Source organism: Procambarus clarkii, chromosome 3 (genome assembly GCF_040958095.1).
Source record: "Procambarus clarkii isolate CNS0578487 chromosome 3, FALCON_Pclarkii_2.0, whole genome shotgun sequence".
Classification (NCBI taxonomy): Eukaryota; Metazoa; Arthropoda; class Malacostraca; order Decapoda; family Cambaridae; genus Procambarus; species Procambarus clarkii.
The window spans coordinates 20,491,313-20,519,193 of record NC_091152.1 but is presented as its reverse complement, the minus strand read 5'-3'; the positions used below and the strand labels follow the sequence as shown (position 1 = coordinate 20,519,193).

Sequence of the window (27,881 nt, the reverse complement as noted above, 5' to 3'; positions counted from 1 at the left end):
CTTGTTGTGTTTTTGGTCCGGAGCCTCTCAACTTTTTCTTGTATAAGAGTTGATATAGTTCCTGGATGATACTGTAGATAACGGTAGACATTTTGCAAGGGGTCGACGCAGGATGAGGGGAAACAAAAGGATAGTATGAACACCCAAATGAACCATGGAGACAAAACAATATAATCTTCACTGTACGGGTGGTAAAGTAGAGTACACAAGGATGTAATGGAGGCTAACTCAATACACACTATTATGCTAACTCAAATGTCAGTAGGAAAAAAAAAATCATCTGGATTTGGAAGGTAGCACACTGGTCAGTTAATGAGGCAGGGCCCAGGAATTAAGAGCTCCATCACTATAACCACACTTAAATGAACTCGCATACAACAAAGTGAGACACACACACACACACACATACACAGATGCATGCATTTGTACAATTAGGCCAGTCCCTACCCGCATACAACAAAGTGAGACACACACTCACACACATACACAGATGCATGCATTTGTACAATTAGACCAGTCCCTACCCGCATACAACAAAGTGAGACACACACTCACACACATACACAGATGCATGCATTTGTACAATTAGGCCAGTCCCTACCCCAAAATAATTTCCTTTATCCTCTATCTTCCCTTACCACTTCTCTTGGAGGGATTCCTCAAATCTAATGATAATTAGATCTACATTACATGTTTACATCTTCACACCGTCCTGACAATCACTGCATTGTTTGCCAACCAAACTTTGTCCTCCTTAGACCTGAGTGCTCTTTCATTTGCAATCTAATTAATCCTATTTGTCAAGACTTTTCATGAAATCACTAATTTAGATACGTTGTTATTTCATACACTGATTGTAATTTATTCCTGTTAATTTCTATATTAAATCAAATATTAGAACAGTTTTAATATTCTTATCTTTCATTGTCTGTACATAAAGTATAAATGCACGTTTGCAAATAATTAAAATGTTAAATATCTTCGAGAATTTTGTATCAGTTCATTTCCTTCCAATTCAAGAACTCAACATTGAATAATGGTAAAAAGTTGAAATCAAAATGACAGAGAACAGAAAGAAATAATTAAATAATAATTTAGGTAAAAAAATTGAAAAAGTACAGTACCAGATTCTTAATACCTTATGTCCTATTACATCAGCAAAAACTCCAGCTCATCACTGTTTTCTAATGTTGACTTAGAGCCCAAATGCTAATGTTTAGTACCTGTATGACCATACAGCATAGCAAGAATTTATATATTCTCAGCATTATTTGGCATATACAGACAATTGTCATGGCAATCAGTATTATGAGTTCGGTTGCTTTCCCCAATTACTTCTCACTGCAAAACACTTCAGTATTTGGGGTGATCCAGCTTTAGCATGTCTCATGTGATTAGTGGTTAGTTCACTGAATTACAAAAGAATAGCAAAACAGTTTTAAAAACAAAAATCACCAGTAACTTGCGACTAATGATGAAAGCAAGCATTGGATTATTTGAAAATGCATGGCAAGGAAAAATCAAGGACAACTATTTACCTAAGCACATTGTAAATCTTTACATGTCATCCATTTTGAATTAAATTCTTGCATGATTAGGCTTATCTTACCTGATTTATAGTCAGCTTTATATATATATTTTGGAAAGTCTCCTAATTTTTCCCAATGTCTTTGAACACCAACTAAATACAGGACTTCTATTGGCTGAGATAATGCACAGCTGAAGCCCGGAAAATATCTTACCACTTGCTCTTGGTAGAACGTTACCATTGACTCTGCTAGAGGGAGGGCCTGAGGTCTTGCTAGCACTTGCAAATAGTCCTATAAAAAGTGTTGGGCTTAATGTGCAATTCATGGACAGAAAACACCAGAAGCCTATATAGCTGCTTCAAAAGTTGTCATTCAGCAACAGAATCATGCCAGGCATCAAAGTCCCTCAGTTCCTCTCCCTAAGAAAAAGTGAATTAGGTGAGCAATGAGAGATACCAGATCCCAAGAAAAAAGGGGTCTCAAAAATGTTTAAAATGTGCATCTAAACAGTATATTTGTGGGCAGAGCAAAGATTGTTAGCTCAAAAGTGTTATGACTGAGAAGCATCTGCACATTGATTATGAAGACTTGAGGAAAAGACAAGTGTAAATTATACAGCGCTCTACCATAATAAAATGAACACCTCTGATTGTCCACAACTTAAATTTAAAGAGTTAAGATGTAGCCATAAGGAAATGCACTACAGTATACACACAGTACTGTAACATTTGCAAATAGCATGTCCAATGGCACCATGCAATGCCTATACTCTCATCAATTTGACTTTTTGTTGCAGTCTAATAATTATGAAGCTTTTCTTTTAGCTCATGTCCATTACTTGGCAGTGGATGACTTTTTTTCAGCTCCATTCATAAGATTTCAGAGGCATTTGGCTGCATGCATGTCTAGATTCTATGCGGGAGGCATTCAAAGGGGAAGTGGGGTGGCACTTTAGGGATTTCACTTTTTTTATTAGATAAAATGGGTCTATATATACTTGGTTTCACTCAAAATATAACGAAATGTCTTCTCACATAGAACATTTAATTTGGCAACAAATAAAAACTGATTGAATATAATATTATTCTTATCACTACATAAAACAGAATGTACAGTAATCCACGACATGACATTGCAACTGCTGTGTTATGCTGCCTGTCACAAGTTACCAGTTCACAATGCTTCCTGTAATTCTCCCTTCACCCAGATGTAAATACTTGACTGGAACTGATGAAAATGTGACTCATCCATGTAGGCTCCAAAACATATAATTCATGCAAGTCTTAAATCAGTTGGGCCTAATACTTTCTGTGATGAATGTTCATTTTAATATTTGACTCTTCAGATAAGTTCACATATTCTGTTTAACAACATAAAGACTAGGTTGTAAATTAGGTAACATTATGCAGCTAACATTTTGTATGAATCAGATCCCGTGCATGGGCAAAATTAACAATTACTAGCACATGGACTATACAAGTATTACCAGCGAACTCTTTCTTGCATCTCGAGTCACAATTACAGTACTGAAGAAACCAAGTGAGAAACAACACTGCCACTTCACTACCCTTCTCAATACGTTGCAAAATTTGATCCCCAGGCATGATGTAGTGCAGCTTTGGCATTTTCTTACTAATAGTGTGCAATGATGCTATGCACACAAGATACACATATATATTACTAGCAATATGCCTCAGATTTCAACTACATTAAAAAGATCCACAATGTGACCATAGATGAAATGTGAAATGTCACGTTCATGGGCACTTGACATTGATAAGATCATGGTTTAAACAACCGGTTTTATACCACACAAACATTACCTGCCGTGAGTCTCACAGCAAATATATTGCAGGCAATTATAGACCTATAATCATCAAATTCTCCCCCAATCATGAAACTCCTTTTGCAGTTACATGATACTTGATTATTTGGGGAGGTTTATTCCAACATTTAGAAGCATGTGTTCATATTACCATGGCAATACGCTATAATAATTGACAGAGCAAAACTTTTCATCTTCTTTTACGCCAGTTATGATGTGACTAAATGTGTACAAGGAGGTGTACTATTCAGATACTAGACTAAAAATAAAAAATAAAACTACATTAACTCATCTGACAGCCCTACACCAGCTGGTCATATACCGTGGACAACTCAAAATATTCAGTACCTTTAATTGTGAAAGCAGAAGTTAGGCAGTGAAGTCATCTGTTAAAAGAAAGTATGCCAAAGATAAGAACTGAGCCAAGAAGGTAAAGTAAGAAACGGAAATAAACGCAAATGTAAACAAACCAGAAATACGAATAAGACTACAGTATAACGTAAATGTAAATGGGAAAATATGCACATTTACTTCAAGCCTTAAAACACAAACATTTACTGAATACCCCATTAAAAAAAGAGAGCAAAAAACAGGGATACTGTATGTGATACAGGAAAAAGTATAAATATACGCTAGAACTGAAACATACTCAAGATACTCAGATAACTGAGTTGGCAGATACCAAAGAAATGGTACAGTTTTCAATGACTTCACAACACAAGAGAAAGAGCAATACTCTAATTATGGTACCGAATAACTATTAACTATGAAAATTAGCGATGTACATGCAGTCATTTGACTTTGCTATATTTAACCTCGTAAGTGTTGTTTTACATTAATGCAAAATTCTAAACAAAATAATTCTAATTTGGGTCATTTAAAAAACAGTATGTAAAAATCAACGACATTAAGACAAAAATTCTGAAACACTTCAAAGAGGATGCACTACCGAGGAATGACAGCATTGCTTAGCAAAGAAGATGAGCAGTTACTTTGAGTTACTTTGAGAATCTGTCAACTCATGGGTGTTTGAAGAACATTTACAATTTTGATGGATGAAAGAGGGTCCTCCACCAATGTTTGCTCTAAAGAAGAAAAATATACACTTTATTAATAGAGAGAAAAAAGTCACCACACCACATCAACAAACCAGCTCTCTGTAGCCATCTGGTCATGAATTACTGTACCTAGTCTTACGTCTTTCCAGCTATAGCTTTAATCTGGCATAATTAGATTTGACTGAATTATAGCAAAGACAGCTTTGCAGAGAGTAGGTGGAAGCTGTGAGTCCAAAAACCACACAGCTAAAAATTCGGCAGAAAAGTTTAAATCTAACAACTGAAAGATTTTTTTACTTCAATACAAATATATGAAAAGTATTCATAGTAAAATATATTTGACTTTTTACTTGCATATGATAAAATAGTTTGTAATAATTAATCCTCAAGCTCTCATTAGCAATAAATATATATTTTTTCCACAGCAAATAGATCATTATGCTATAATTGATTAAGTAGAGGAAAGTTCCTTCAGTTGCCAGATACATAACAACACCTGGACAGAGTGGAGACAAGACCAAATAGTTATCAGAAGGTGTTTGGGATAGACGCCAGTACTGTACAGGATTCCGTCTCAATTACCACAGCACTTGTGTACGCAGTTGTGTATTGGTCAGTGTGAACTCCCTTCAGGGGTTGCGCGGGAGAGAGTAAGCTTGTGTACGATTCCTGAAACGAAATCTCATTAAACAATGGTAATTTCAATTCATTATTAAATGTTAAATGCACAGGATATTATATAGGAATTTATCTGAGTTTTACCTGAGAGCCACTAACACTAGTGACCTCAATGAGGACAGGAAGCCGGCAGCTTATTGAAGGTCCTCCCCCTCCATTTGTCTTGTCAAAGTTGTGTAGGATATAAAGATATGCATGATATTTGATGTAATTCAAAATAACCAAAGTCGGACAAGAAGCATGTGTGTGTAAAGCTAAGGAATGATGTAGATACCCAATGATGATAATGCCAGCACTAAAATGAGACTGAGCATTCACATGTCAAACAACAATAAGTCAACAATGGAAACATTAACTTACAGCAAACAAAAATTGTTTGTTGTGGTTATTGCACAGACTTCCATTCTTTCAGTGAAAAATAGGCTGCACAAAGATACACAATTTCATAAAATGTGTACTGCAGCCACTAATAACATTTTGTAATGAATGTTAAAGTGAATGAATGTGAAATATCCAGCAATGAATGTAATGAAATGTTTTTTTTCTGGAGGGTGCCCTATATATATCTTCTAGAGCTACCCATATGAGTTCTCCAAACCCACCAAGTAATATAGCAGGATCTAATGAATCACAAGAACCTACCAGAGACCAAGACCCAAATCTGGCTTCCCCCATAGTGGCATAGGGGAGTGGTGATAGAAGATTACCACATTACTAAAAGAAAACCCTTCAGAAAGGTAGTGCACCCCCAAAACAAACAACTGCTTGGACAACATTTGAAACTAGAAGATAGAAGAATTAAAGTGATACGCTCACTACTTTTAAATTAGTAACAGGAATCAATATAATTGACAAAGAAAAAATTTTGAACACTGCAACTTCAAGACACGAGAACACAGGTTCAAACTAAGGAAACAAAGTTGTAAACAAAAAATAAGACAGTTTACCTTTTAAGTGCTGATAAAAACATCAGAAATCACATTTTTAAGTGCTGCAGTGAACACGAGCTGAACAGTTGTGCTGCTAGAAACTGCTGCAAGTGCCACCCTTGGTTGCTCACTCAGTACTGAGGCCTTCACACCAAGGAGTGTTGTCCATGACTTTTTTTCAAAATGGAGTCCATTTACTGGAGGCCTGAGAAAGCCAATGTGACCCCCTTGTACCCACGGGAGTTTTAAAATGTTATGCTGTACTGAATACATCATGTGTTGGGATATGCACTTTGGCCATAATTAGCCACTGTTCAGATGCGCAGCCAAAGGGTAAAGGGAAGAGAGACAAATTCCACCAACACCCAGGTCCGGAAAAAATGGCCACCATGAACCGAGTACAGGATGAAAAACAAAGGCATCCACGGCCTCCATCCTGAAGTGAGGGGGCAACTGTGGAATGACTACACAGCTCACAAAACTTCAGCATGTCAGAACAATCATCGTCCAGCCTGCTGAAGAGGACCGAACACAAGGAGAAATATTCTGCAAGCTCACACGATATACCCTGCAAGTGAACCCCACAAAGCCAAACCCTAAGAACTGAAAGCTGAGCTATAATGAGGTCAGCCCCACATCCATATTTTGCCAATTCAAAATATGGTACGAGCCCCGAATATTTACTCTCATGTTTGAGGTGGTTCTTTATAATTTTCAATTGTCCTGTATTTCTGATTTAAAGTAATGTACATATACTGCAAGTAAGAAAGGAAAGGACAGGTTTTGATAGCTTGTACTCCAGTGTATGGCTGAGAAGCTTTTGCCCCTTACATCTTTGGATGTAAGGGGCAGAGGATTCACGTAATCATGAATCCCTTGCTCCCTGTGCATGTGAGTGGGGGGGGGGGGGGGGAGGCCAGGTTCTGACCGCTGGTCTCTGGTAGGTTTTTGAGGATTCACAATACCCAATGTGACTTATAGATGTGGAGTTTTCTCAGTGTGGCTAGCTACAGGAAGCTACCATTCAGCCCCTACAGAAAAACTTGAGAAAGGTAGAAGGATGGAGGTAGGCAATTCAGAAGAGAGAGGGAGGGAGGAAGAGGAAGAATGGAGATGGGAGAAACAGACTGACAGAAGTCAACACCCAAGACAGATGGGCAGGATTGCCCATCTATCCTGATAGATGGGTTTTCACTGCCCAGCCAAAAGATACAGCTAGGCAGAATTGTATGAATGAAGACACCACATGAGTCCAAATGCCTACCTGTATTTTAGTTCTGACACTGCTTCTGGTAGTAATGACAGAATATTTCCCTCCTGTAGAGCAAGCCATCTGTTTTAGAACTGCTGTTGGGATTGGGTGGGGACCAACAGCATATGTGAAGACTCGTACTGATTTGGTATAGTTATCTGCCAGGAATCTGTTGTAAGAAACAATAATATGCAATTACAAAAAATTATGTAAACAACACCTTTAAAATTACCCGGTATACTATGTATTAAAACTTGTCATGATATAAAACTTGTCAACAATGCACGGCAAGCTGTGCAAAATAGCCATAGTGAAAGGAAGAGGTGCAATAGGCATGCTGAGAGTGCAATAGACATCAAAGGCCCAAGACTTTTCAACACTTTTCAACATTTGGTGCAAAACTGGCTGGCCTCGTGGTATTCAAAAGAGAACTTGATAAACATCTTCAAAGGATATATCTGATTAACTAGGTTGTGCTCTAGGGAGCAACAAGAGACACCAAACCCTAGTACAAACCTAATAAAGCAAAGCAGAAAAGCCCCCAGGCAGAAAAGGGGAAAAATAAGGAAAACCCCCCAAAAAGGGACAGAAATGGAAGCCCAGAACCCCCCCCCCCCGTCCTAGCATCTAACAATGGAGAATGAGCAACTAGGGAGAATCCCAGCACCAACCAGACATGTAAGTTGAATAATAATAATAATAATTTTTATTTAGGCAAAGGTACATACATAAAGAGATTTTACGAAGTTTGTTGGCTTTATAGATAGAGCTAGTATATACAATGCCTAAAGCCACTATTACGCAAAGCGTTTCGGGCAGGAAAAAACACTACTGACTAAAGCTTAAAACTAATGGGTAAAAAGAAAAAAATGCGTTGAGTACAAATAAAAATAGGGGTAAAAGAGGGGGGAACATTGTTGAAAAAACAGCACAAATACAATTACAAATTATTACAGAAAATTACATTAAAACAGCGTTGATTTGAAAAACAAAAAAAAAACAAAAAACATACATGGGTTGACCATAGAGGGGTAAGGTAGGTTACAGGGAATTTATTAGGTATAGCTTCGTTTTTAACTTAAACTGGTTGAGAGAGGTACTGTCTTTAACATGGTTGGGAAGGTCATTCCACATTCTGGGCCCCTTGATTTGTAGAGCATTTCTGGTTTGATTAAGTCGTACTCTAGGAATATCAAAACTGTATTTATTTCTGGTGTGGTGCTCATGGGTTCTGTTACAACCTTCTATGAAGCTGAAGGCCCACCTCTGCACGCTGGGTAGGTCTACACAGACCCAAGTGCTCCCCACAAGCAATAAACACTCCCGATCCATGGAAAGAGACAATCCAAGACAACCAGCTTATCTTAAGGGCAAGGACCACCACAAGCGAGAAGACTCCATAAGGGAGTGTATCCTAAACAAACCAGGGAAGATAAGCCAGACAGTGCTAGCGGTACCACTTCAGGAGCATCCAGGGAAGGGAACCCTGAGCACATGCACTCCATGCACACTAATCTTCTGGTTCACGCTACACAAATGTGAACAAGAACAGCCTCAAAGGCAGACACCACTTAGGGAAAACGGGAGACTGGAGTCAGAGCAACTTGGGCGGGTAACCAGACACCAGACACATCAGTATAGGAACTGGTGGAGAACCTGAATACATCATTAGCCACTGGCTGGCTGGCTGACCCAGGAGGCCACCTCCCAGGAGGGAGGCTGGTTGACCCAGCCAGCCTCCCTCCTCCCCTCAAACGGAAGGGAGGTGGGACAAACTAGCACGTGATAGTTTCACAAATTTTCAATTATTGTTTATATTGTTGGGGGAGGGGGGGATGGGTTCATGGTTTTGAGGCTGTAGTCTCAGTTCTAACTAAGCAAATGTCTGTTTTGTTTCATTGACTTTCAGGGTGCCTTCCTAAGGTGGTGGCAGAAATGAGGTTTTCATAGTACCACCAATTCCCTGAAACTCCCTGAGGAAGCCAGGTTCTGGCTTGTGGTCCCCGGTAGACCAATAAGAACTCTGTGACTGATGGCACCTATTAGTATGGTACTGTATCAATGTAGCAGCTTCAGGGAGCCACTAGGGGTTTCCCCCCCAGAAAAGTGACTGTACCAACACAGGTCTCTTAACCCTTAATTTGCTTCTGTTACCCTCAAGGTGACAGGTGGTGACTGACAATGCACCTATCGCCTGGGAGACTAGAAGTGCTCTGCAATATTCAAAAGTCCAAAAGTCTCTATATATATACATCATTCGACACTACAGCCCTTTTGCCGTGGTTTGCCAAATTGGAAAAATTCCTAACAGTCTTAGGTTTCCCTCCTGGGCCTTAGTAAAAAGATGGGAATCATGTCACAAATATCACCATCTATGTACTGATGCCCATGCTAAGAACCATTGACACCATGCAAAATTTAAAGGATTTTTATTGACCTGGAAGACATTGGTAAATAGGAGAAATCTACTGCAAAGAGTTAATTTGAAAATTTTACCTCGGAATATGACATCATTCCTTAACATCATTATTGTGAAATCAAATGATTAGATTTTTTGCATTTTTTCAACATCAGAAAGGAATGTTTTAAGATATATAGAGGATTTTTTCCGGAGAGTTCCCCCCTCCCCCTATTCCCACTGGCTTCTTGAAGCTATCTCTTGCTGAGATTGCTACATACTAAAGGATCACATCAGTCATGGAAGTTCTGTTTGGCTAGCTGGGGACCAGAGCCAGAACCTCGCCCCCTCACAGAGGCACAGGGAGCGAGTGACAATCCACCACCCTACCAGAAGAAGCCACCAGAGAGTCTCTTCAGTTTTACCGACAATTGAAGGGTTCACAGAAAATATAATCTCGTTTCCAAACGAGAAACAATCCTTTTTTGTTTCTTATTTTCAAATGAGAGTTATAAAAGAACTCCTCGGACAATTCACACAGAACAAGTGATTCACTCAAACTAGTTTGAAACTCATTAGTACTGATTTCTGCCACCAGGCGGCCCTGCCCCAGCACTCAATCACCTCGGCATCTCAGTTCTGTTACTGTTGCCATACAGGTTGAGAGGGTGGGAGAAATCATTTCATTGTGGGGTTGTTCTTTAGCTCCAGATGTAAGGTACCGAGGTGACCAAGGGCTGGGGCCTGGATACCTGGTGGCAGTACTAAGTAATAACAAGTACTGAGCTATGCAGACGATGAGTCACAATAACATGGCTGAAGATATGACCAAACCACACACCAGAAGATGAGAAGATGACGATGTCCTGGACCATTATCAAGTTAATTTGATAATGGTCCAGGACAGACTGAAATGTTGTCGTCTCCTCATCTTCTAATGTATTTTAGTATTAAGTTTTAGTATTAAGTTTTAGTCTTTAATGTTTTTCCTGCCCGAAACACTTTGCATAATAGTGGCTTTAGGCATTGTATGTACTAGCTCTATCTATAAACCTATAAATTTTTGTAAAAATCTCTTGTATGTATGTACCTTACCTGAATAAACATTTATTTATATTTATTTATTATTAATGCGTGGTTAGGTCATCAAGTACTGATTTAGTTTGAATGAATCCCTTTTTCTATGTGAATTACTTGCAGAGTTGTTTGGTGGTTTCAAGGCTTCATTTTCTGTGAATCCTCCAGTTGTTTGTAAAGCTGTGCTAACTGTCTGAAGGCTTCTTGTGGTGAGATGGTGGATTGCCATCTGCTACCTGTGCCTTTATGAGGGGGTGGGGGGGGGGGGGTGGATTTCATTACATTCAATGCTAGGATTTTATGCGTACCAGGAAATTTTGTTAATTTAGGTGCACAGTTAGGGGAGGGTTACTAGTAAGTATGTTATGGTACAATACACTGTTGCTGAGAATGCTAATTTGGCATGAATAATAATATGCACGTGCCTCTATAACTGTCCTGTAAATGCAATGAATTCAATATGTACACATGAAAAGTGAAATTCTAAAACACAATATTTTAGGCAACTGTTCACTGACTTGTTAAATACTTCCTCTGGCCACTCTGTTCCTCCATCACTGAAAAGCATGATTGTCTTGTGGCAGTTGGCACCTTCTCCTTCTTTCCGCGTACCTTCAAACTGAAGAATAAACACATATCAACACTGCCATTAATAATACTTCAAGACATAAATGTGTGTCATACTCATAAGAATTACGATATTTAATACAACCTGTTTATAATGAAGCAAAAATACACAAGAAGAATAAAGATATTGTATATACACACAAATAACTACAATAAAGGTAACATTAGCATTTTTGAACGATACCATAATGCTTAGGGGAAAAATTACCAGATATCATCTTTACCAGTATTCTAGGAATTTAACCCTTACTTATAACACTAGGCCTGTAAGGTTTATAATATGTACACACACAGCTACCATAACTGTAATATAGATACCTTTAGTATGTGCCCACACACTCAGAAAGGTAACTAATAAAAATGAAAAAGAACACGAACAACCCAGCAGATTTTCTTCCTATTGCAGGGTTGTACATGCCGCTATGATGGTATGTTCACTCACAGCATGAGTGATGCACAAAATTTAAATTTATACTTTATTATTAAAATGGCAAAAACACCACCTACACACACACTCACCCACCACTTGATCCTCTCTCAACCAGTTTAAGGTAGAAACGAAACACTACCTAATAAATTCCCTGTAACCTACCTTACCCCTCTATTGTCAACCCGTGTCTGTTTTTTTAAAAACAACGCTGTTTGTCGACCTAATTGTTATTTGTGCTGCTTTTTCAGTCATGTTCCCCCCTTTTTTTGTCTTTATTTTGATTTGTTCTCAACACATTTTATTCTTTATACTCAATTAGTATTAAGTTTTAGTCATTAATGTTTTTCCTGCCCGAAACGCTTTGCGTAATAGTGGCTTTAGGCATTGTATGTACTAGCTCTATCTATAAATTCATCAAATTTTGGAAAATCTCTTGTATGTACCTTACCTGAATAAACAGTTATTTAGTATTTATTTATTATAGATATCAGCCCTGGAAACCCAGGGGTCTCAGCCAACCAGCAAGCATTGGTGTGACCTGTTGGAGGTCACTGTCAGTTTTAACTTTAAGGTAAGTGATGTGAGCTATCCCTGGAACAACTAAATCTTTGCAGGTTCACTGCATATTATTGTTCAGTATATTACTTTGCATGCGTAGCCTGTTCCTCCCACCTTGCATGTGCCCTGTGTTGACATTTCAACCTGGCTATGGTGTCAGGGTTACTCTCCCTGGTGGCTGGCTTGTCTTTACCTTGTCCCTTCAGAGTTTTCCTCCCTGAAGAGTCTGGCTGTCTCCTCTAAAGGCATCCCACTTCCAGGTTATTGGTCATTGGCTTACATCCTTCTGTGGGACCTGTTGATGGGGGAAGTGTCGGTTTCTAGCTGTGCCAGTGTGTTTCTTGTGTCTGGCTGTTCCTTTATGCTGACACCCTGATGCTGATAGAGAGGGTATGCTCAGTCACATACATGGCTATCCTGGACCCTGGTGGCTTGTGCCTTTTCTCACTGAGTGGCTATTAAGATTGGGGAGGTATTGGTGCTGTTTCCCCAGACATGTTTCCTGAGCCTGGCTTAACTGCTCGTCCACTGACCCTTAGGGCAGCCAATTTACCCTCCTCAGATCCCTTTTTTTTGGTGGTTAGGCATGACTTCACCTTTCTGCAGGCCTGATGCCACTGTTTGCAGTTTTAATAATTGTAAGTTGGTGCTCCTGGCCAACAATGGTCATTCTTGCTGTCTCTATCATTCTGCCTGTTAGGTACAGGAGTCCTTTCACCCTCGGATTTGTTATGTTTGTTCCAATTGAGCTTCTGTTTTAGTTGAGCCTCCCTTGTGGTCGGTGGCTTACTGGGCACTAACTGCTTTATAGAATTGGGACCACAGTTCCATCTTTGCAGCCACTTGCAGACCAAAGTAATGAAGCCATTGAACTTGTGCTGTTTTGTGAGGAAGTGGAGAGGTTAGTTAGAAACACATGTTAAGCTCACTTCTTCACCTTCAGGAGCCTAGACATACAACCCAAAGATCTCAAATTAAGAATTTATGGCATTTCAGTCCATCTTGGAGCAATATCATATCCAGGATGGACCGATATTGCTCTTCATCTTCAGCCACATTATTGTCTGCATTCAGGTGGCTTCTGCAACAGGCATATGGCTGGGTCTCTCGACTTCTGATCACTCAGTTTTCCAGCATACTCTGTTGGTTCGGATCTCAGAGTGATGCAAGACCGAGGCTATGATGGCTCTAATGAAGGGAATGCAGGCAAGGGTTACCTTGTCCAGGTCATTGATAGAAGTAGCAGGGCCTTCTATCCTCCTCCATATCCCCTTTACTTTTTTGGAGTGTCCCTGGGGGGGCTCAGAGTCCCAGGGTTCGGTTCACAGAGTTCTCTGGGTAAAATCTCCTCACTTACAATAGGTTCACAAGCATCTGGAGGGAATTTTGCCTACACTCTGGGGCATTCTTCCTCGCGGGAGGACAAGGAGGAGGAAGAGAAACTCAGTGACATGAAGCTTCCAGAAGTGGATTCTTGATTGCACCTTTGACTATGATGTCTTGTGCCTATTCTAGGGGGGTTTATTGGTCTAAATAGATTCTTATCCCAACAATGTCATAGTATGAGCTGGATTCCTTTACACCACAAGTGTGTTTCAGGGTCTTGGTTAGTAAACGGGCTTAGTTTCATTTGTGTAGGTTTATGTCATTGTGTCTTTCCCTTCCTTCAGTGCTGTCACCCTCGTTCAGTGCCATTGTAAGAATTGGACCTGGTTGGACTGTATATTATACCAACACTGGTTGGTATCCTGATACAGTGGGTAGAACTGTTGGCTCGCAACCAACTTGATACCCAGTTCAATTTTCAGGCCGTCCAAGACATTTGGGCACAATTTCCTTATATCTAGTGCCTCTGTCCACCTAGAGTAAATAGGTACCTGGAAGCTAGGCAACTGTTACAGTCTGTATCCTGGGAAAGGTTACCCATTAGCCTAGAGAAGTCCCAATAAGTCTACCAATTTTTATATATCCAGAAACTGCTCCTATATTTTTTTCATCTCACCATAGGTCTCCTTTTATACCTCAGTTGAATAATGGATTTATATGTTGATGCAGATGATGAGTCACACTAGCAGTTGGCTGAAGATATGATGATCAAATCACACACCAGAAGATGAGGAGACAATGACGCCATCCTGGACCATTATCAAGTCAATTGTGATAATCAACTTGATAATTTATTTGTTATTTATTTAATTTATTTATTTATTTATATATATACAAGAAGGTACATTGGGATTGTGAGGATACATAGCATAGTACAGTAATTACATTCTTGTAAAGCCACTAGTACGCGCAGCATTTCGGGCAGGTCCTTAATCTAAGAAAATTTTAAGTAGGTAAATACTAGCAAAATTTTTAAAAATGATAACAGTTACATAGCAAGAAAAAAGATAAAAGATGAGAGAAAATTGTAGGTATAGTAATGGTTCAGTAGTAATGGTTCAGTACTAATGGTCCAGTACTACTAAGTCCAGTATTAATGGTATAATGGTCCAGTACAGACCGAAACATCATCATCACCTCATCTTCTGGTGTGTGGTCTGGTCATCTTATATGTTGATGTTCTTAAGAGTAACACAAACTATTTGATCATGATGTACCTGTTTAAAAGCATTAAATGCAAAAGCGAGTGCATTGGAATAGCTGGCCATCCCTCCATCCAAGAGATCATCAATGGCTCGGAACAAGAGTTTCTTATTGCTGGTGCTGGCCTGCACTAAAGGCTGGGTACACTCTTGATTGTCTGTTGTCTTATTGATCTGTAAAGAAAATTAGTTTTTATCTTTGCTCTAGATACATATTTTCCTTTTGTTATCAACTTTAGCATATACTGAACCTCAACACATAAAGTTGGTAACTGATAAATATGCATACTGCATTATATTTATACAGTACAAATATAAGTGACACTGTTTTACACGTCTAATTTATTTCCCATTGTCAGGGACATGCAACTTGTTAGTCTTATTGAGTTTCCCCTACATCAATGACGTTTCCCAGGATGAAAACCTCAACAGTCGACTAACTGCTGGGTAACTATTTATTGCTAGGTAAAAAGAAGCATTTGGTGAAGGGAAATGTGCACAAATATCTCACCCAGCAGGGAAATAGGACTCGGGCTCAATCAGTTGAGTCGCATGTGTCAGCCACTCCGGCTTACAACATGGCCCTCTAAGCTTCACCAAAATGGTTATCATTTTGGGTAACGCAGTGATTGGTTCTAGGCTCAAGACTCTTGTGCATATTTATGCACCTGATGTTTCTGTTCACCTAGTAGTAAATACACACCTGGGAGATAGTCAACTGTATTGGATTGCATCCTGCAAAAGGTTAGTCATTGTCTCAGAAAAGCCTCAATAACACTGACAGGCTTCATTACCCCAACAACAGGAAGCCATAAGTCACAACCATAAAGACCAATATCACTCTGCCCATACATAAAGCACAGATATGAAAGGTATTTCTTGTTTTGACATGAATAGATTAATTATTTACTTTATTTTGTCTTTATTTATAAAAAAATGCTTACATAGGTCGAGTCATAATATTCTTGCTGAAGATGAGGCAGCAGTGACAAAGCTTGCCATTCAAGAATACAGTATTTCCAAAGCCAAGGATTAAAACAATCGTGTACGTTAAAAACAAAACACATTTAATTTATTTTTAACACATATAATCCAAATAGCCAACGCAAACTATAGGGAAATGCGTCTCTCTGGTGGGTCCTCTCTGTAGCTACCCGAGCTACCCACCTGAAGTCTTCCAAATCCTGGTCCCTCGTCAGGCTCTAATTAATCATGAGCATCTACCAGAGCCTAGGTCAGAACCTGGTCCTCTCAAGAGAGGCATCGTGAAGTGGGGATACAAGATCACCACATTACCAAAGGGAAACCTCCCAAACAGCACCAAAACAAGCAAGATATATCATTTGCAACCCTGAGTTGAACTAAGTACACACACTTGTTGCCTAGGTCTAACTGCTAGTTAGATCACCTTGCAACCAGATGGCAGCCCTAGTGAATCAAGGGCTCTAGGCTGCTACCCCTTCCCTCTCTCCCTCAGTCTCTCATAAACAGCCTAAGTAAAGCTCCCCAAACACACCAGAAAGAAGGGAAGAGTGGAACTGGGAGATACAGAAGGAACCCACCAAAAGAGGCATTTCATGACATTTAAAGCTGAATTTCTGATAAGGTTCCTCTCTATATCTCCCAGAGCTATATCATCAAAATAAAAATTGACAACAAAGGGTTGATTGTACAGGGAGGGGAGTAGAAACATAAAAAACTTGCGTTGAATGTAATGAAACGCCATTTTGTGGGTGAGACTCAGAGGCTCCCGGAGCTTATCCAGGCTGATATGATAATGTCAGACTTTGGCATCAGTCATGTGTATGGAGTTCTGCGGGCCTACTGGGAACCACAAGCCAGAACCTGGCCCCCCCTCACAGAGGCATGAGGAGCAATGGCCTATAGAAACCCCGTGTGGTTGGAAGCATTCTATGTCTGGCATCGACCGGGTTAGGCACCCAGAAAGATAGGGGTCCCAAAACAAACCCCTATTCTGGTGAAAATTGTTACAAAAAGCCAAACAAGTGGATAGAACTCCCCAAACAGAAACGAGCAAACGAGTATGACATCACACGTCACTGCGCCACCATCTGCGCAGCTCCCCCTCCCTGGGAGGGGGAAGGGGAAGGCCCAGAACCCCGCACCGGCTATCCAACTCTCAGTTCTGAGGCTGGACATCAAAACTTCGCGAAAACTGCAGACTGGAGGGAGGGAGGGATGCCAGAGAGCCTCCAGGACTCACCCAGAAAATGTAGTTTCATTACATTCAACGCTGGTTTTCTGGGTGGAGCCCAGTCGGCTCTCCGGAGCTACCTACCCAAAGACGAAAACAAGAGGGACCTAACCCAGGAGGCGGAAGTCGCACACACCCCAGTGCGAAGCGGAGACAAAACTGCAACTGCCAACCCAAGGTCACACAGGCCCTTGCCTCTGTGAGGGGGCCAGGTTCTGGCTCGTGGTTCCCGGTAGGCCCACAGAACTCCATACACATGACTGATGCCAAAATCTGACATTAGCGTATCAGCCTGGATAAGCTCCGGGGAGCCGACGGGGCTCCCTCCAGAAAAACACGAGCCCAAACAATTGCCCAGGACCAAAAGGCAATGAAAGTAAGCAGTGCTGGAAAAGGCAGACAGGACAGATCAGCAAAAAGATGCAGGAGTATGAATGAAATAATCTAGTGGGCAAGCAAGAAAACCAGCACTGTAACAATGAACCAGGGAAACAGAGAACAACAAAACAAAGAACCCACGAGTCCATTCTAAATGAAACAGAGGGACAGTGCACCACCCTCACCAGGCAGAGCACAAGAGGAAACCCCCCTTTTCTGCTAGCATGACCAAGCCCCTCCCCCCCTCAAGAGCCACCAAGAAGACACCCCAAAAAATGGCGACCAGACCAGAAGGGAGACACTGACAAAAAGGAACAATGAAAAATGCACCCAAGCCAGACGAAAAAGGCTCAGAAGGGGTGGAGTCATCCAGAGACGAAAAGGCCCAAAACAATGTAGAAGGAAAAGTTTGCTGAAAGCTGACAAGAGGCACTGTGAGGCAAAAAAAAAAAAAAAAAAGTGACAGGAACAAGCATCAGTTGACAGCCCACTCCAACCAGGACAAAAAAGATAAGAGCACCTAACCTAACCCCAATGCCAGAAGGCAAAAAAAATGTCAAGGGTCCCAAACGAATATTAAACAGACAGCAGCAAACACATTAGCCTGAAAAGATACACAGGTCTGAATACAGAGCATGAAGACCCAGAACCAGAGGAGAACAGGTTACCAAGGAAGAACTTCCCCACTGACATAAGTCAGCAGAACATAAAATTTGGGACAATGTCAAACTGATGGGAAGAAAGAAATCCCACTTACCTCTACATAAAGAAAATATCAACACCATGAATGTCTCACAAACAGAGATAGCAAAAATATATGGCAGAGCATGACAAGCACTAACTATATCTTGTTGAACAGAATGCAATAGAGTGAGGAATCATTGGCAAGAACTGGTGACACACCCTGCATGCAAGCAAATCTCACAGAGCCAAATGCAGAGAACTGGAAACAAGCTACAATAAGGTGAGCCCCATTTTGTTAGAATCTGACCCAATCCACACTGGGAGACAAAGCACCACCAGAATACAGGAGGGGAGGGGGGAGGGGGGGAAGCAGACCAAGAAGCATTCCAGGAGAACAAATGCCCAGGAGAGCCTCACAAAACCCTTACCGAGACCCTTCAAGGGGTCCCGGTAGTACAGTCGAGTTCGTTCTTGACATACAATCAAGAATTCCGGGTTCGAATCCCGGACAGGGCAGAAATGGTTGAGCACATTTCCTTTCGCCTAATGCTTCTGTTCACCAAGCAGTGAGTAGGTACTCAGGCGTTACTTAGTTTGTTGTGGGGGTTGCATCCTGGGCAGGGTCAATAATTTTGACCTTGGAGGGAGGGGATACCTCGATATAAGTCTACTGTGTATGAATACATTCTGCCTTCATGTCCCCCAACACAATGAATTATATTATTATAAAACTACCTTGAATTCCAGCAGCAGGATAGCAGCCATCAAAGCAGCAGCAGATGCCACCAGAAGTGCAGATGCCACTCTCACAAGAAACAAAGCCCAGAAACTGCCACAGAATGCACAAGTAGAGTTGGAATATTGCTGGAAAAACAAGACTGACAACAAGCTGCTACCTACTCCCATAGTGACAAGGGTGGAACACACGACAACCAAAAGGTCGAAACTAAGAACCCCAACTGACTCCTGCACCACCCTCTGCTCCCCACAAAGAAGAGAATACAAATACCCTGTCAGGAGGAGGAAGCCAATAAATGCAATAAACCCCAGGCATCTGCAGCTAAAGCATCAAGCCCACCATGCAGATGACCTATAAACATCATCCAAATCTTGAAAAAATCGACCCTGAAACACCCAACAACTCTGGAGACAAGGCAAACTAAACCCATCCACATGCCAAGAAGTGGGACAAAAATTTCATTGCGCCCAAGCCTGAGGAGGGCTGTAAAGCACAGCGGCAAGCCTAAACAGCAAAGAAGCAGCCTGAGCATAGAATATGGCATGGGAACAAAAACAAAGATCTTCTTCAGTAGGCACTTGTGAATCAATGACGTCTGATCTGATTTTGAATTATATGAGCATCAACCTAGGTGGGCAGTCCAAGAGCTACTGAGGGACCTACCAGAAAAATAGACTTCATTACATTCAATGCAGAATTGATGTTCATATTCAAGTCAACAAATAAATTATAAATACACTAATAACATCTACATGTAGGGATTACCTGGCAATATGTACAGTTGTTGACCCACTCAGTTGTATTGTTAAACTGCAAAGGAAAAACAATGATAAATTTTATATATTTTACTTGATGTGCATAAAAGTATATATTTAACAATTTTAAAGAATTTTCATAAAAGGTTTTTACCAGCCAGCATTCTTGTCTGTGCTGGAGAAGGACAGAGGGAAAAACAGCAGTGGGAGTAACTGTGAGCGGAAATTTTTACAGAACTGGAATAGTCTGCATTTATTGTTATTGGCATATATCAGAACAAGAGCGAACTGAAGAAAATATTATAAACGCAGAGATGTATGTTTTAGGTACAAAAGGGAGAACAGTGAAATAAAACGAGTGGTGGGAGGATTGAGTGGGTTAGTTGTGTGACAGAGAATGGATGAAAGTTGTAAGGAGGTGAAGAAAGGAGTGGGTGTAGATTTATTTAAGCATAATTAGAGAACACATTGTAAGCAGCGAAGGTCAATGACTATTCAGTTTTCTCCCGACTAATTCAAGAAATGTTGCTGGAGCAACACTGGATGCTTTTAAGAGAACTAGACAAGTTTCTGCTGGGGTTACTGGATTAGTTCTTGAAGTCAGTTCTAAACCCGATGAACAAATCCACAATGAACTGATGAGACAGGAGGGTGGCAAGGAGCCACCGAGGCTCCTCCAGAAATTGTTATTTCATTACTTTCAATGCTGGGTTTCTGGAGGGAGCCCCCTTGTTGCTCCCTGAAACAAATCTAACCACAGAGAACAAAAAAGGGACTTACCAGGAAGGAGGAGAGATAGCAGACATTTAAGACAAAGTGAAACCAGGCCAGGTAACATGGCCCAAAGCCATACATGCCTAACTGCACCCAGGAACATTAACCAAATATCAGGCCACCAACACCCTCTTAGAACACTAAAACCCCCATGCCCAAATATCAGCCTAAGACATATTAGAGAAGATGACTGCCAAAGCCATGTATTTATGAACATCATGGGGTCCAAAGCAGACCTCAGACTGGCTACAGTTGGTGACACTGTGGACAATCTGAGAAATGTCTTGTTCCAAGGACAGCCTTGGAACAGGGAACCAAGGAGACTGGATCAACAAACAAGGTGTCTACCGAGACAGAATCAGTGGCATGCAGGTAGGTGACATGAGGCATGAAATGACCCAAAAGGCTCTGTAATTCTCGACAATAAGGCCACTGCTTCCCCAGCACTGGCAGAAGTACCAGTTGACACCTTTTGAGTCACTGATTTTCTTGGCTGTTGGAATTAGTTTGGGACACCAGGATGACTTTCCTCTCTCTCCACAGTCAGCCAATGTCAGCAGATGTGGGGCCATCTGTGTCTGGATAAGACTTCACATTACCCAGTTGGTTCATCCCCAGTTCAAAGTCCATTTTGTGGGCATGTCATTTCTTTCTTGTCTCTTTTTAGAGAACTGTTTTTGACCAAATACTGTGACATCCTTTCACTAGGTCTTAGCAGAGCAAAGCTTACTTGCTTTTGGAGTAATTATTGCTTCTGCATTCCTCAAGTTGTCTAGTTGTTGTGTGGTTATGCCCCATAAGCACAATTAGGTGAGTACATGTATATATATATGTATATACATATATGAAGATACATGTGTGTAAATCACGAAAAATAAACACGTGATTAAAAATATGACAGTGTCAGACCACGGAGGAAGAATTGAAACAGGAATTTCCTTAAATATACATGTATATGTGGATTGAGTTAGCTGGCCAGGTCCAGGGTGATCAAGGCGGCCAACAGGTGGTGTACACGTGTTGCCAACTAGGAGGTCATCTTTGCCTCCCCACTGCCGCAAGAGGAGGAAGGGGGGGGGAGAGGGGGCCAGATTTTGGTCCTGATTTTTCGGTAGATGGTCTTGAGTCAACAGTGTGGTGTGGTACCAAATGTTTGGAAGCCTCAGGGAATTACGCAGGGAGTCTTCCCAGAGAAGTAACAAACAATCTCTTTTCTACAATTTCTAGTACAGTACAAGCACAGTAACAAAAATTTGCTGGCAATTATTATACAAACACACTCCAGGTTTCATCACACTACTCGGTACATTTAAATACATAATTAATTGGACCCAAGTTCATTTCTGTACACCTGATATGTCTGTTCACCTATCTGTAAATAGGTACCAAAGAGTTAATATATATAATATATATATATATTATATATATATATACATACAGTGGTACCTCGGAATGCGATTGTCCCTGTATGCGAGGTTTTCGGAAGGCGAGGTGTATTTACTCCAAAAATTTGTCTCAGAAGGCGAGGGTTACTTCGGGAGGCGAGTTTGGGCGCGAGTTTGTTGATACGTGTACAGCCGACCTAGCGCGTTCGTCGCCCCTCCGCCCCGCCGCCCCTCAGTTTATTATTGTCTCGCGCTCAGTGACTACCCCCACATCAATTCTTCTCGCGGATTTTCAGTGTTTTGTTGGATTTTTGGTGATTTGTCTATACAATTTGTTATTATATATCTCACCATGGGTCCCAAGAAAGCCAGTGGTAAGGATAAAGGCCAGAAAGCTCATGTGAGGATGACAATAGAGGAGAAACAAGAGATCATTCGGAAGCATGAGAACGGTACACGTGTTGTTGAACTTTGTAGGCAGTACAACAAAGCCACATCAACAATATGCACTATACTTAAGAAGAAAAATAAGATTATGGGTGCTAAAGTGGCAAAAGGAGTAAGAACATTAACGGCACAAAGACCACAAATACTTGAAGAAGTGCAAAAGTTGTTATTAATTTGGATACACGACAAGGAGTTGAGGGGTGATAGTGTTTCGGAGGCCATTATTTGTGAGAAAGCCAGGGTGTTGCACGAAGACCTTCTAAAGAATACCCCTGCAACGAGTGATGCAGATAAGAAAGAGTTTAAGGCAAGCAGGGGCTGGTTTGAAAAATTTAGAAAGAGAAGTGGTATCCATAGTGTTACAAGGCATGGGGTTATGTGATGTGATTATGGAAGGGGACTCCCCTTCCAAACAGTAACTCCTCTCCTCCTCCCCCCTCCTCACCATCTTCCATACGCCTACAGCACTCGACAGCAAGGTAAGTAATAACTGGAACACAGTTTTGTAGGTTTATTTAGATGAATTAGGTAAATTAGGTATAAAAATTTAGTTTGATGTGGGGTTTTTGGGGTAGTCAGGAACGGATTAATTCATTTCCCTCTATTTCTTATGGGGAAATTAACTTCGGAATGCGAGTTTTCGGAAGGCGAGGCGTCTCCAGGAACGGATTAAACTCTTATTCTGAGGTATGCCTGTACATACATATCCCTCATATCTCTGACTTTCACCTCACTGACCTTCTTCCCCCTGATCTCACCCCTTCCTATGTTGTCCTTTTATAAGCACTAGCCTGTGTATATATGTTTTACAGGCTCACCATCGCCTGTGCTACTTGGAACATTTTGTTCCGAGTAGCTGAATCTAAAACAACAAAACAACAATATACTGTATATCTGTTAGAGTTGATGAAGCCCTTAGAGGTAACATATTGTCTACAGTTTGAGTACAGCCTCATATTGGTGTTCCTCTACCATTGTCTACAGTATGAGTACAGCCTCATATTGGTGTTCCTCTACATTGTTTACAGTTTGAGTACAGCCTCATCTTGGTGTTCCTCTACATTGTCGTACTGTGTGCTTTTGTCTATCAAATTATTTCTTGCCCATGAAACAATCCATATTCTAAATTGCATTCAAACAAATTGTATATATATATTTTAATATTTTGTTAGAACACACTGAAGTACTGATTGCTTTAATATAATGCAAGCAATACTGACAAAATAAAAGCAACCAAAAACTGAGTCATAAGGAGTATTCTTATTAAAACTAAATGGTTATTGCCAAGTTACTTTAAGATAAATTAGATATAAAGACATAACTTACAGCTGCAACATTTACAAAGTCATTTTCTCCGAGAGTATCAATTAGAGTCTTCACTGCCCACTTCATTATGGTAAATGTCTGCCCATGAACACTTCCACTCCTGAAAAAAAAAATTATGCTGAGCTATCCTTCAGAATATATTTCAGATATTACTTCACTAGAAATCAAACAAGAAGTTCAAACACTTTTCTGAGTTTAAGTTACACTGAGCTGTATCACATACAAAATTCTGAACAATATGAACAAGCAGAATGTTAAATATGGTATTCCCCAGGTTAACTATACTGAATGTATCAGTGGAACACAGACTCTTGGAGTACTCTCCAGAAAGTCAATGTTTTGACAGGTATATTAAAGGTATCCTGTGCTACTGGACTGTATAATATATTTTTGTTGATAATTCAGTTTATAATAAAATCAACTGCAAGCAAAGGTAAGATACATGAAGATTCAACAAAAATCATTTACAAGCAGCCCATGATTTACACTATGATCACATTCCAGTAAACTTGTGTAAAACAAAAAGCAAGTGTTGACTGTAAAGAAATGCCATTTACTAGTAGATCCCCAGTAGCTTTCTGAGCTTAGCTTGCCTTCCACCAAGCCTTAAACCAACACACCAGGCCACTGAGTCCTTTCTATACAACAATACAATACAATACAATACAATTTTACAATACAATTTTATTTAGGTAAGGTACATACATACAATAAATTTTTACAAGGATTGGTTGACTTATAGGTAGAGCTAGTACATACAATGCCTAAAGCCACTATTACGCAAAGCGTTTCGGGCATGATAAACTTAAATGACAAGCTTAATACTAATTGAGCATAATGAGTAGAATGAAAACAAGAAATGAAAACATAGATGAAAATGCAGCACAAATACAATTATACAATTATACAAATACAAATACTAATTATTCTATTAGAAGAGGACTCAGAATCCATCTCACTTTGTGAGGCAAGCAGAAGCAAGGGGACCAGAGATCAAACACATAACTAGGAAAAACAAACCAAATACTGGAGGGCCAGGTCCCAAATCTACACAGTAAAATAACAACATACTGGAGTGAACGATATGGAAAAAAATGCAAGATTGAACCAGTGAAGAGCAGAGGTGCCATAGGCACAATCAGAGAGCACTGTATAAACGTCAGAGGTCCGCGGTTGTTCAACGTCCTCCCAGCGACTATAAGAAATATTGCCGGAACAACCGTGGACATATTCAAGAGAAAACTGGACTGTTTTCTAAGAGAAGTTCCGGATCAGCCGGGCTGTGGTGGGTATGTGGGCCTGCGGGCCGCTCCAAGCAACAGCCTGGTGGACCAAACTCTCACAAGTCGAGCCTGGCCTCGGGCCGGGCTTGGGGAGTAGAAGAACTCCCAGAACCCCATCAACCAGGTATATGTGGGCCTGCGGGCCGCTCCAAGCAACAGCCTGGTGGACCAAACTCTCACAAGTCGAGCCTGGCCTCGGGCCGGGGTTGGGCAGTAGAACAGCTCCCAGAACCCCATCAAGCAGGTATCAAGCAGGTAAACCAGAAAGCTTAGGCACAACAAAACAAGCAATTGCCTGAATGAAATGAGGAGCCTAAAGGAATAACAAGACAGATGATCAGGATATGGGGAAAATACCCTAACTGGGAGGTTCTCCAGCTGCAACCAGATGGCAGCCTAGATCATCTGGGGTCTCAGCCAGCTGTTAAGTTGGATGGATGGCTGGGTGGTTTGTTGGCTCAATGACTGGCTGGATGGGTGGCTGAGAAGTGTATAGCTATTAACCATATGACTTATTAGCAGGCTGACTGGCTGGACGGCTGACTGGCTGGCTGCACAACTGACTGGCTGGCTGGATGACTGATTGGCTGACTGAATGACTGACTGGCTGGCTGAACAACTAACTGGCTGGCTGAATGACTGACTGACTGGCTGGATGACTTGTAGCTGGTTGGATTACTGGGTGAAAGATTGGGTGACTATGGGTGGGTGGTTGGCACGATGATCAACTGGATCATTATGCCAGGCTGGTTCAATGACCGGTTGGTTTGCTGGCTGATTAATCTAACTGGCTGGCTGGATGATCAACACTGCTGTTTAGAAAATGGCTGGCACATTGATTCAGAGAAGTTTGAACATGTTTCAAACCAGTGTGCATGACTGGCTTTCCCATGAGGCAATACATTTATCTTATTGCATAAAGTTAAATTTATTTTACTCAGAAAATTTGAGTAAATGTTTACATGAAGTACTGTAGTTATTTGATTTCAATAATGAACATCTACACTTACATAACATATATAAAGCAACTCTTTAAAATTTACCTGTCCATTAGTATGATCATGTCCTTGGGTGCCACCGAGCCTTGGACGTACCATGGACGTAGTCGGGCATCATACAGATCAATAAGATTAGGTGGAACATACCAACTGGGGGAAAAAAAAAACTCCATCTCATTAACCTAAAAAGTTAACATCGATACGAACAGTACTGTATATCCATAGGCACATGAAGTTGAATCCATCCTCACCCTTGCCAAAAATATGGATTAAGATAAATATGCATACGTCTCTCTTGCCTATTTATTGCCTGCATCAACTTCCTCATTACAATCGAGTTGAGAATGGTCCAGGATGGACCGAAACCACTACACCACTACACCACCAGTCTCCATGGTGTAGTGGTAAAACACTCGCTTGGTGTTCCACGAGCGCTTTGTCATGGGTTCGTATCCTGGCCGGGGAGGATTTACTGGGCACAAATCCTTAACTGTAGCCCCTATTTAACTCAACAGTAAAATGGGTACTTGGTTGTAAAAACGGCAGTTCCATGGGTTAATAATCCTGTAGGTGAAAAAGCATCTCCTGTTCTCACTCCTACATTGTGGCTTGTTGAGCTTAAAACCATTGTTCATTGCTTGTGTTACATCTGACCTTCTGAAGAAAATATCCGGATCAACATCCTCTAACATGTTCAGTATTTTTAAAGTTTCAGCGAGATTCGCCCTGTCATGCCTGGTTTGCAGTGTTGATAGCCCAGTGGCCTTCAAGCATTCTTGATACGGGAGATGACTTAGCTCTGGAATGACTTATGTTGCCCGGTGTTGTATCTTCTCAAGAGCAATTATGTCCTTCTGGAAATGAAGCCTCAATGCACCAGAGATATATACAGTTCAGCCATTACCTTCTTTTCCTTATAGTCAAAAGTATGCTTGATTATCCCAAGAGTTTGGTTAGTTTTTCCTGACTGCTGCATCCACCTGTTGTGCAACTTTAAATGAGTGGTGGATTTTGACTCCAAATGTATTTCATTTATCCTTTATCCATTTAAATGGATAAAGGATGCAGTATTGTAACTGATTTTGCAATGGAGCTCAGAATGGGTGGAATAAACTACAGGTACTAGTAAGGAGTGCAGTGAATGTTGTACCTTAGAAAGTTTTAAAACTAGGTTGAAAATTTATGAAAAAATGAGGAAATGTTTATAATTAAAATATTCCATAGAATACATGATCAATACATTGGAAAAGAAGTGACTAGTGAAGTAATATAAATATCTTCACATTACCATTTATTTATTTCTCTATATCCTTCACACACATATATTTGGAAAACTATCCACAAATATGTCCACTAGCAACAGTATTGTATAAGCAAACAGCAGTACAGTACTTGCCTGGCAGCTGGATACACTCTCATGAATCCTGTTTGTGCTCCGAAATACTGCCAAGAGAGCGTTGGATCACTTTCAAAATTCTCTTGAAATACTCTGTCCAACGTGGATGACCAGAGCAGGCCATTCAATATTTCTGGATCTACAGTAATTAAACAAAAATTGTTACATAAGCTGCATTCAATATATAAAATTCAATTCTTCAACACTTTGGTACTACAGGGTACTATTTTTCAAACTGTATAGGCTAAGTATAATACCATGATGATATGAAACTACTGCATTTGTTATTAAGCATCCTTTGATTATTCATTTAAAAGATTTTAAATACAGTATTCAGTATAAATAAATTAGCATGTATGACTACATTTTATCAGCATACAAACATTCAATAAATTTATTTATATGCTATAATAAGATACTGATTAGGAAACTGATTACATATATGCATTTTCTGTCACAGGTGGAAAACTAATATAAATAGTATATTTCATTCACCTTGGGCATCAGGTGCCTCAAACACCCATCTTCTGACGTGAGAGGCAGATGCTCTAT

General features: G+C 40.5%; 1 protein-coding gene across 4 annotated transcripts in view; it reads right to left on the bottom strand.

Moving 5' to 3' along the window:
* LOC123760841 (voltage-dependent calcium channel subunit alpha-2/delta-1) overlaps positions 1–27,881 on the bottom strand; it is a 207,204-nt gene that overhangs the window by 62,498 nt on the left and 116,825 nt on the right. Inside the window, exons 5-13 of one of the 4 annotated variants that reach the window (XM_045746616.2) lie at positions 27,330–27,468; positions 25,979–26,083; positions 23,653–23,752; positions 19,731–19,775; positions 14,965–15,123; positions 11,265–11,365; positions 7,284–7,440; positions 4,995–5,081; positions 1,743–1,820 (exon numbers count right to left, since the gene is read on the bottom strand). In XM_045746616.2, coding sequence (XP_045602572.2) covers positions 1,743–1,820; positions 4,995–5,081; positions 7,284–7,440; positions 11,265–11,365; positions 14,965–15,123; positions 19,731–19,775; positions 23,653–23,752; positions 25,979–26,083; positions 27,330–27,468 — 971 coding nt within the window. The remainder of the gene's footprint in view (positions 1–1,742; positions 1,821–4,994; positions 5,082–7,283; positions 7,441–11,264; positions 11,366–14,964; positions 15,124–19,730; positions 19,776–23,652; positions 23,753–25,978; positions 26,084–27,329; positions 27,469–27,881) is intronic. The other 3 variants (XM_045746617.2, XM_045746618.2, XM_045746619.2) reach the window with 3 other exon arrangements.